Genomic DNA, 11,366 nt, shown 5'->3' on the forward strand with positions numbered 1-11,366 from the left:
TATTATTGATGAGCCTCTGACAATTTTTAAATGAATACTGTTTATCTTACCATTATCATCATCTTCTTCTTCTGCTGTGTCAGTCGTTTCATCAGCATCTATCTGAATTCCAACTGCGAGAGAAAGTTTGACATTACTCCGTGATGATTATTCAATTTATCACTTTGATCATTATGCCAAACAATAAAGTAACTAGGGCTTTGCTTCATTCTTAATAAATTTTCACTATGTTGCAATCATATAAAGAGCAAAGGAAGACATAACTGAACTTTTAAAACTACACATCCTGAAATTGCATTTCTTTGTGGCACCAGTGCAACTGCAGAAGATGTCCTCGTTTTTCAAGGACCACAACTTCCCTCACTCAGTGGTCGAAACGCCCTCAGCCATGTCTCCCACATTTCCCCTAACTCATCCCTCACACTCACTCTCCGCAATAACATCCAAAACAGAACCCCTTCGTCCTCACGTACCACCTCACCGACCTCCAGATCCAACAAATCATCCTCCGACACTTCTGCCATCTGCAATTTGACCCCACCACCACAGACATTTTTCCTTCCCCACCCTTATCTGCCTTCTGGAGGGACCAGTCTCTCTGTGACTCCGTTGTCCACTCCACACTCCCCTCCAGCCCCACCACTCCCGACACTTTTCCCTGAAACCGCAGGAAAGTGCTACACCTATCCCCACACCTCCCCCCTCACCCCCATCCCAGGCCCCAAGAAGGCAATCCACATCAAGCAGATGTTCACCTGCACATCTGCTAACGTGGTATACTGTATCTGCTGTTCCAGATGTGGCCTCCTCTACATCGGGGAAACCAAGCGGAGGCTTGGGGACTGCTTTGTGGAACACCTACACTCGATTCGCAACAAGCAAATGCATGTCCCAGTCATGAACCATTTCAACTCCCCCTCCCATTCCTTAGCCAACATGTCCATCCTGGGCGTCCTGCAGTGCCACAATGACATTCCCATGCATCTCCTGCCCTTGTCCTTTTGGGCAATAGAACTCCATCTGGAATATGTTTTTGAAGCAGCATTATTCAATTGTCCTTTAGAGAGTACACACTGCAGACAATGTGTATCTTTGGCGAAGAGTGCCAAATAAGTAGTCCGCTTTGGCCTGAATGTTGTCAATGATGTGGACAGTATACCATCACATGCTTGTTTCGCACCTTGTAGATAGCAGACATGGATTAGAGAGACAGGAAATGAGTTACATGCTGTAAAGTTCCTAGCCTCTGACTTGCTTCTGTAGCCAGGTCAGGCTGCTCCAGTTCAGTTTATGGTCAATGGTAACCCCAGGGTGAAGATTGTGGGAGATTCCCCAATAACAGTGCCATTAAGCAGCAAAGGTGATGGTTAGACGCTCTCTTGCTGGAGATGTCCATTGCCATTCACTTGTGTGATATGAATGCTACTCACCACTTATTAGCCAAAGCCTGGAAGCTGTGCAGGTCTTGCTGCATGTGGACATAGGATACTTTTGTATTTGAGGAGTTGTGAATAATGCTAAACACTGTTGTCAGAAAATAGAATTTTTACTGGAAATTGGCAAAGTATCAATTTCAGCTAGTTTCATGGAGGGTTCATTTTGCAGCTCTCATTTCAGTTAGTTGTTTAGTTATCCACTATCATTCACATTGATGTCACAAGACTACAGAGGTTAGATTTCAGCCATTGGTTATAAGATTACTCTACCCTGTCTATGAGGTATTTGGGCACTTACCAAAATTATGTGCCTTACACATATTCATGAGTATGCTGTATATACAAGAGTTATGATCAGATCAGGGTAATCATTGTCCTGCAGCATAATTTTAATGTGCACTATTTTAGATAAAACTTGCATCATGAGAAAATGAGAGATAACAAGGTGTGAAGCTGGATGAACACAGCAGGCGAAGCAACATCTCAGGAGCAGCTCCACACCTTGTTATCTCGGATTCTCCAGCATCTGCAGTTCCTATTATCTCTGATATCATGAGAAAATGGTTCAGATTGTATTGATAAATACTATTAATCAACCTGTTCAGATATGTTATGACACACCTCTAGAGCAGATGGGACTTGACCCCAAGCACTCTGGCCCAGACATACGGAAACTGCCACAGTGCCACAATATCCCTCTTATTCTATTTATAAAATGTCTGATAATGGTAATCTTATACTGCACGGTTCTATAGGAATCCCAATGCAACCAGTGAAAGTAGACTTGCAGGAGACAATAGTAAAGAACCCATTCACAGATACTTCACCCAGCACACCAGTGAAAGGGAGCTTGTGAGGCTTCTCCATTTCAGTGGGTTATTTTGATTGCAAGATTATGGTTTTTGTAAGGAAATATTTCCATGCAGCTGAAAATTGAAATATAGCAAATACCTTTCCTAGACATCGTAAACGTGAACAGAAGGAGGTTAGGGGCCATTCCAACTCTCACCTACATTTCTTTAAATGGAGGAGACATGAATTTTGGTGAACAATTGGTTCATCCATGAACAGATTCATTTTAACCATTAACAGATTGTGCCATCCATCACTGAAACTATTCATAATTTAAACATTTGGATTAGAACGGTGAACTCACTTATCTTTATCATAGACTATATTTTACCATAGACTATATTTTACTCCTAAGCCTTCTTCCACTGGAAGCATTTGCTCCTCATTTATCCAATCAAAACTATTCACGTTTTTGACCGTCTCTATTAAACTTCTTTTCAACTTTCTCTGCTCTATGGAAAATCCCCACAAAGGAAGTCCTTTATCCCTTCTTTATTTGTAATTCATTCATGAACTGAGGCCATCACTGACTGAGCCAGCCTTTGTTGTCCATGCTAAATTGCACCAGAGGGCTGTCAAGAGCCAACAATATTGGGTCTGGAGTCAGATTTGAACCAGGCCATATTTCATCCATTGAAGGGCATTTTTGAACCAGAAGGGTTTTAAATGACAAGGAATGGCTTTATAATCATCATTACGTTTTTAATTCCAGATTTTTATTGAATTCAAATATCCTACTGATATCCAGCTTGTCATGAACTCGATTGTAAGCTTCAATGAGAGCACCTCTCATTCTTCAAAATTCTAGAGAATACAGACAAAATTTCCCCAATCACGCCTCATAAACAATCTTGCCTTTCCAAGGATTAATCTGAGTGACCTTAATTGTGCCCTTTCCATGGCAAGTACATCCTTCCTAGATAAGGGCATCAAAGTTGGACACAATACCCCGGGTGCAGGTATACCAAGGCTCTAAACTATATCTATACTTCAAAGCCCAACATATTGCTTGTCTTGGGAACTGATTGCTGAACATGCTAGAACATGCTAGCCTTTCATGGCTCACAGACAAGGACACATTTAGACACATGCCCTTACCGAGTTTTCACTATTTAAGAAATATTCTGCCTTTGTACCAAAGTAATTCACTTTGACACTAATTTACATTATATTCTATCTGCCATGTTCTAGCCCATTCATTTAGCATGTCTAAATCCTCTTAAAGCCTGTGAAACGACTAGGGTTGGTCACCGACAAATCTGAAAAAAAATTACAGTGATAGTTGAAACTGCAGATGCTGGAGAATCTGAGATAACAAGGTGTAGAGCTGGATGAACACAGCAGGCCAAGTAGCATCAGAGGAGCAGGAAGGCTGATGTTTCATGCCTAGACCCTTTTTCAGAGGCTCTAGGCCCGAAATGTCAGCCTTCCTGCTCCTCTGATGCTGCTTGGCCTGCTGTGTTCATCCAGCTCTACACCTTGTTATCTCTGAAAAAAATTACAATTGGTTCCCATATCAAAGACAACTGAACAAATTGTGAATGGTTGTGGATCTAGACCTGACAGTACCCCACTAGCAACAACCTGCCATCCCAAGAATGATCCATACAGTTTGACTTTCTGCTTTCAATTAACCAATTTTCAATTCATATTTGTGCTATATCCAAAATTTCATGTACTCTAATTTCTTTTACTCACCTCCTATGTCATAGGTGGTTTCTTTACTTAGAGAGTAGTAAGGGAATGGAACGGTTGTAGATTCGCCAACTTTAGGTACATTTAAGTCATCATTGGATAAGCATATGGACGTACATGGAATAGTGTAGGTTAGATGGGCTTCAGATCGGTACGACAGGTCAGCACAACATCGAGGGCCGAAGGGCCTGTACTGTGCTGTAATGTTCTATGTTCCTATGTGGAATGTGGTACCACGTCCCTCGTGAAAGTAATTGAAAGAGATGATGCCTCCATGTTGAGTTGTCCTCCTGTGTTAGATATGTTCATTTTAACCAGTCAGGTCAGTAAGACAGATTCCAACAATCGAGGTATGTGTGGGATGGGGTACGCACATTGTAACAATGACGTGTGGAAGTAGATATTTCTGACAGATTGGTTGTGGGCGGTCATTCAGTGGTGGGGTAAAGTGACTCTTAACTGGTCAATTAATTGAGCTAACTTTGTGCCTACAGAGCAATCATGCACAGGGACTCCCGCAATTGGTAATATGCCATGGCAACAGGCATTTCTTCTGATGGCTTCCCCAGCACATTAACAGCAACTCCTAGCTCCCAGCCTGCCACTATAGGACGAGATAAACTTCAACCTGCATCTCAATTATAAACATAAGTATTCAAACTTATCCAAACATATATCTTCCACCGTCTCACCTTGTCCTATCACTTTCCACATTTTGTGCACATATGCTGCAGGTTTCTTCATTTCTGCAGCCTTCTTTAACACAATGTCATTTAGTTTCTATTGGCTCTTCACATTTTTTGATTAAAATGCAGCGCCTCACATTGTTAAATGACATCAGCTGAAGTCTACCCATTTTACTACACCTCCTCCACCTGAAACCTCCTGCCATTCTCATTGTTCATGACATTTCAGTTTTCTGCCATTTGCAAATGTTGAAATGTGTATCTCCTAAGGCAGTGTACCCTGCAAAATACCACAATATACAACCCACTCCACCAAGTCTAAGAAACATCACTACTCTTTGCTTTCTATTCTTCTAAAAACAAACCTTATATGTTCCATGGTATCCACGCTGCCGTGGCCCCTTTAAGCCCATGGGTTGAAATTTTGCTGACTAGAACCACAAGTTAAACTATTCTTATCCTTCCAAAACTCTTTTCGATTTTAAATAATGAGAACTAGTAACATCACAGAGATTCCCCTATTCAGAAAGCTTGCTGTCCCAAAGATTGAATTAAACAATTGACACAGCACATTGATTGCTGCCCAACTTGGTGTGGGAGCAAAGAGTCTAAACAGCGCACAGAATACTCACTCTTTTCCAAGTCTTCACGATTATTTTTCTTGGTTTTATTTGTATTGACCATGATCACCTCGTTTCACTAGCTTGGCGATTAAAGAAATGCTTCCCCCTTGTTTGAACTCAAGACGTCCCTCCCCGGCGTCTCGTGGCAATATCGCCCCAACAGGTTTTGTAGCCGCTGCACATTCACTCTGGGGTTTTGAGTGGATCTGACACCAGCCTTGGGCAGTGTTGGGCTCCGGGCGACGCTGCCGCACTGTGACACTCTGGTGGAATATGACCCCAGCAACATGCCGAGGGAATACACTACTGCAAGCCGAGGAGTTTCTTCCTGTACTAGGCACATACGCTGTTTAACGATTGTAAAAGAATAACGTTGCCAATTGCTGAGAATTTCAATATTGGCTTCCTTTATGTGTTCAATTGAAACTTGAATTGACAGTGGCGCTGTGATATGTTTCTGAGACAGTGCTCATCACGGGGAGCAAAATGCAACAACCCTTCGATTGTACTTTTTTCTTTAATGTATCCTTCTGGACCGCGGGCTAAGTGATAAACCTTGACTCAGAACTGAAGGCAGGACACTACCCAAAGGTTTAAAATCCCTCAGAACTGGACAATTTAAATGACAGCAGATTAGTTCAAGGATGGGGGCGTCGGTGGGAGGGTACATGTTATTGGGAATACAGGTACATTATCAATCAACCTCAGGCAATATTAGAAAGTTGAAGTGAAACCATGCCACGTTAGAAGTAGCAGGTCTGGAAGCATCTCTGGAGACTTCTGATGAAGGGTCACTAACTGTCTCTATGCAAATGATACTGTGCCTTCAACATTTTCTGGTTTCATTTTAGATTTGCAGCATCTGTTGTGCATTGCTTTTGTGTAAGAAATTAGGATTTTTTTTGTACTGTGATTAGAAGATATTTTTGCTCTTACTCCTACTTTCTACTTCTCACAGATGTTCTTTACCATCTTTGAGTTTGATTTGTCATCCATCGCCCTTTTTATTCTCACCTTTACACTAATCTCTCCTTGTGTTGAAGATAATAGGAACTGCCAATGCTGGAGTCTGAGATAACAAGGTGTGGAGGTGGATGAACACAGGAGGCCAGGCAGCCTCAGAGGAGCAGGAAAGCTGACATTTTGGGTCTGGACCCTTCTTCAGAAATGGGGGAAAGGAAGGGGCTCTGAAATAAATAGAGTGGGAAGATAAATAGAGAGAGGGGGAGGCTCGTCCACTTCACACACCCCACTAGTCCCACTACCCACAGCTCCTTTCCCTGCACCCACAGGCGGTGCTACACCTGCCCCTACACCTGCCCCCTCAGCCCTATCCCAGGCCCCAAGAAAACCTTCCACATTAAACAGATATTCATTTGCGCATCCACTAATGTGGTCTATTGTGTCCGCTGTTCCCGATGTGGCCTCCTCTACATCGGCGAAACCAAGCGGAAGCTTGAAGACCACTTTGTGGAGCACTTGGTTCATGACAAACGACAACACCTCCCAGTCGTGAACCACTTCAACTGCACCCCCCCACTCCTCGGACGACATGTCCATTCTGGGCCTCCTCCAGTGTCCCAACGATGCCACCCGAAAAGTAGAGGAACAGCACCTCATAATCTGCCTGGTAACCCTACAACCCAATGGTCTCAATGTGGACTTCACAGGCTTAAAAATCTCCCCTTCCCGACCTCATCCCTAGACCAGCCCCTCCTCTCATTCCCACCTCCTTGACCTGTCCATCTTCCCTCCCACTTACCCACACCTCACTCCTCACTGTCCAACCCCTATCCCAGCTCCCTACCTAGACTCACCTTTACTAGCTTCATCTCCGCCTCCTTGAACTTTCGGTCTTCTCTCCACCTATCTGCTCCATTATCTACCGTCTATCACCGCCTCCCCCCTCTCTATTTATTTTAGAGCCCCATTGCCCCTCCGCCATTTCTGAAGGAGGATCCCGACCCAAAACATCAGCTTTCCTGCTCTTTTGATGCTGCCTGGCCTGCTGTGTTCATCCAGCTCTACACCTTGTTATCTCTCTGGAAATTGATGCCTCTCACCTGTCTCTATGTCTCGTCAGCTATACCACACAAACCATTTCCTCTCATTTTCTCTGTTACTATAATTCTAGCTGATGTTGGAAAGGAACAGAAGCTCAAACTCGAGGGTGAAATGGGTGGTAGGTGTGAGGAATGAACCTAAAGAATAAGTCTGGCTCTATTATCAATATTCACTGCTAAAAGGTCTCCAGCGGAATTACTCAGATGAGCAGGTATCCTTCATTGACTTGAATCTCTGTCTCTGAAATCTTCATCCAACACTTTTTATCAGCTGTTAATATATATCAAGTCCTTCACTGTCAGTTCTCTGTCAATTGTCCTCACCATAATGCAGATATCCTGTGAACTATGGTGTCCTATGTCGTTTACATGGACACCACTGTTCTACTAGCTTATTACACTCTACAAACTTGCCACGGTAGGAGAAATCTTACGTTGTGAATGCTACCTTCCAAACATCACTTGTGGAAACCTTGCAATACTTGTATTTCTTCACTGTCCGTATAGTGTTTCAATTCCCCATTGGAACGTACCTACTGATTTCTGCCTGTCTTAAGAAATTTTAGTTTTAGTGGTCATTCAGCATTCAGAGCAGGGGTCACAGTCTAAGGATATGGAGTGGGCCATTTATGGCTGACATGAAGAGACATTTCTTCACCCAGAAAGTGGCGAACCTTTGGGATTCTTGGATGCAGAAAGCAGTTGAGGCAAGAACATTGAATGGTTTCAACAGGCGTTATATATAGTTCTAAGAGCTAAAGGAATCAAATGGTGTAGAAGGACCAGGCTACTGAGTTGTATGATCATCCATGATCATATTGAATGGCAAAGCAGGCTGCAAATGGTCTAATCTTGCACTTACTTTCACTGAATCCCTACAGTGTGGAAAAACACCATTCAGCCCATTGAATCAGCACTAACCCCCTGAACCCATCCAGACCTGTATTCTATCCCTATAAACTTGTATTCACCATGCTAATCCATCAAGATTTTACATCTAGATCATATAAACGCAATTTAGCATATCCAATCCACCTAACCTGCACATCTTTGGACTGTGGGAGGAAATCAGAGCAGCCAAAGGAAACCCACACAGACACAGGGAGAATGTGCAAACTCCCCACAGGCAGTCACCCGAGGGTGGAATCGAACCCAGGACTGTGGCACTGTGAGGTAGCTGTGCTAACACTGAAACACCATGCCCCTAGACACTATAAGGAAATTTAGTATTGCCAATCCACCTAACCTGCACATCTTTGAACTATGGGAGGAAACTGGAGCACCCAGCAGAAACCCAGGCAGACATGGAAAGAACCCTACATAGACAGTCACTCGAGGCTAGTATCGAACCCAGGTCCCTGGCCCTAACACTAAGCTTAACTCTAACCCCAACCCAGACCCTTGGCAGTGTGAGGCAGCATGCTAACCACTGTGCTACCCTTTTATGTTTTCTACATGTTTCTATGACTATTATATTGTTGTGGCTTGCTAGAGCAGAAATTCAGAAAGAAAATGTAACTTCAACAAGTCTTGAAGAATGGTCAAGTTGTGAGCAGCAAAGCCTATTTTCTTAACCAATAGAATCATACTGGCCTATGCTCTGGAATGGGATTTATGAACAGGATCAGACAGGAACAGTTTCCAATGCACTGCAACAGACATTTTTGACATACAAGAATGGGGTTATCAAAAGGAATGGATGTGTTGATACAGTGGCACAAGGCATTTTGTTGAATTATTCAAAAGACTGCAGTCAGCATGGGCTGAGGAACAAGCCTGTGTAATGGCTCAGTAAGAAGTGCAGAGCAGATGACAATGGCACTAAACAAGATTGATATAGAAATGTTTGGTGAAAGAGGCCAGGAATGTGACACTAGTGAGGTGGAATTTTATCCCTTTCAAAATAATCAAGAGCCAGAACCATTTCCACATACCAAGCCTGCTTCTGGCAAAGTGCCTGTCGGTGCAATCTTCCAGGAGAGGGCCCCTACTAATCTTCTGCCTAAAGCAGAATTAAGGATGGCAGGCACATTCCTGAAGCTGCCGATCCAATCAGAGGCCCCCCTCCTTGAGGCACCCACCGAAGAGGCTGAACATTGTTACCAATAAACACTGCCCCTGGCTGTCAGACCAACAAAGTGGAAGGGAAGTTCCTTCACAAGACAGCTGCTGGGTGCCACTTTGACCCACTGATGTATGCTGCTCCAGTGAGGGCTGCGGTTGAGATCAGAAGGTCTTATGGAAACCCAGATTCAGGCCAGGGACCTCAGGCAGGGGTCCGGCTGCATACCGGTGGAAGATCCTGGCAGGTCCCCAATCAGTTGTCCCAGGACCGTGAAGGTGACTGATCATTGACCCAATGCCAAATTATCTGAATTTCACCCAGGTTCTACTTTAAATCACGTTCCACAGAATTAGAAATATCCTGCCCATTCTGGGGATAGAAGAGAAGGCAAAGACTGTAGATATAGTGGAGCACGTGTATCAAGGAGTGGTGGTTGGAGTCGGTGAAACGTGAAGATAAACAAGTAAGAGCAAAGAAAATAGACAATAGTTTTTTCTGTTAAAAACAACACTGAGCTGGAGAGATGGCAGAATGACGTGCCTTCAGTCAGGTGAGGTGGGGTAGAATAACTCTCCTCTTTGGCACTCCTCATATGACTGCACTGGCTTTTTGTTTTGAAAAAGATGTGCTTGCCAATTCAATAGGTGCCTGTTTCCATGCTGTAAATGAAGGAAACACAGACAGGTTTCCTTGAGATTTTCAGAAAGACAAGAGTATTAAGTGTACTTAACTCAGTTAAATTTAATAAAAATGTTCCAACTTTGTCCGTCAAACGCACTCAGGTTCATACATATAAAAATAGATTGCAAAGTAGGAAGAAAGATTAAAGAATCTTTTAAAATCTGATAAAGTTTAAAGTAATACAGTTCTCAAAGGTTGATGGCTTGGGTGGATCCAGGCTAGGCTGGGTGGCCTTTCCAGTTTCAAAGTCAAAGTCATTTAAAGATGTAGATGGATGGTTTATCAGGTCTTCTGTAGACAGCAGGTAGGATTGGGTTTCATTTTAAATCTTTCTGTCTGCGGCACATCGATAATCAAAAACACAGACAAGGTTTGAACTCGTGCAGTTGTGGAAAGACATAACATACATAAAAACAAGATGACAGAAAGCTCCTGTCAACCCAACCCACAGCACCATTACTTATAGGGGTCAGAAAAGGCATTGACATATGAATAATGACAATCTTAGAAGTTATTGCCACTCATCTAATAACAGAAACATAACCAAGCATTGCATCACGCTTCACCAAGCATCTCAAGTCATCAAAAAAATCTAACATGCAGGGTGGAATATTATGACCTTGTCAGGGACCAAATCGGAGTTGGGAAACCAGTTGAATGAATGGGAGATTGTAGGGTAGATTTTCCACTGCTTTCCCTACTCCTCCCAATCAATAAGTACTATTATAAATATTATTGCTGTGTGTTGTCTACTTTTATTTTTGATTATTATTAATGAGCTTCATTTTTGGCTGTTTATGAAAAATTATTGTTGTTATCTAAGAAGCGGGAGAAAATTGTCTGCCTAATGCTGCTCAGTATGCCCCGTCTCAGTGAGGACATGATGGATAAGGTCTGTTATCGCTGGGAAACATCAGAATTCTTTAAGGCCTGCCGTGAGGTCAGATTGGGCTGTGTTTTGGCATTGGCACTCTTTGGTAAATGAGTAATATGAGGCTTGGCTACCCTCAGATTAAACCACTACCAGTTGTCTCTCTCCAGTGACAGTGCAGCCCTTTAGTCGTCTGAGACAATGGCAACTTTATGTTTTAATTGCCATCATTCATATGTCATTACCTTTTCCGACATCTTGGCTGCTGTCATATACTTGCAAGTGATCTGCAGACATTGTCTACCTGCATGTCGTTGCTGATGGTCAGCTGATCAGTCTTGCTTACCTAAGATCCAAACAAAAGTATGCCAACAGAGTTCTTTGGACAGTTGTT

General features: G+C 43.0%; 1 protein-coding gene across 3 annotated transcripts in view; it reads right to left on the reverse strand.

Moving 5' to 3' along the window:
• The window catches only part of LOC125451034 (transmembrane channel-like protein 2-A), an 89,273-nt gene extending 83,755 nt beyond the window's left edge, over positions 1-5,518 (reverse strand). For all 3 annotated transcript variants that reach the window (XM_048527705.1, XM_048527704.1, XM_048527703.1), the window contains exons 1-2: positions 5,302-5,518; positions 51-113 (exon numbers count right to left, since the gene is read on the reverse strand). In XM_048527705.1, the coding sequence (XP_048383662.1) occupies positions 51-113; positions 5,302-5,353 (115 nt within the window). In that variant the 5' untranslated portion in view covers positions 5,354-5,518. The remainder of the gene's footprint in view (positions 1-50; positions 114-5,301) is intronic.
• Positions 5,519-11,366: the final 5,848 nt, after the last annotated feature.

This window comes from Stegostoma tigrinum, chromosome 3 (assembly GCF_030684315.1).
Source record: "Stegostoma tigrinum isolate sSteTig4 chromosome 3, sSteTig4.hap1, whole genome shotgun sequence".
In the NCBI taxonomy this organism is placed as follows: domain Eukaryota; kingdom Metazoa; phylum Chordata; class Chondrichthyes; order Orectolobiformes; family Stegostomatidae; genus Stegostoma; species Stegostoma tigrinum.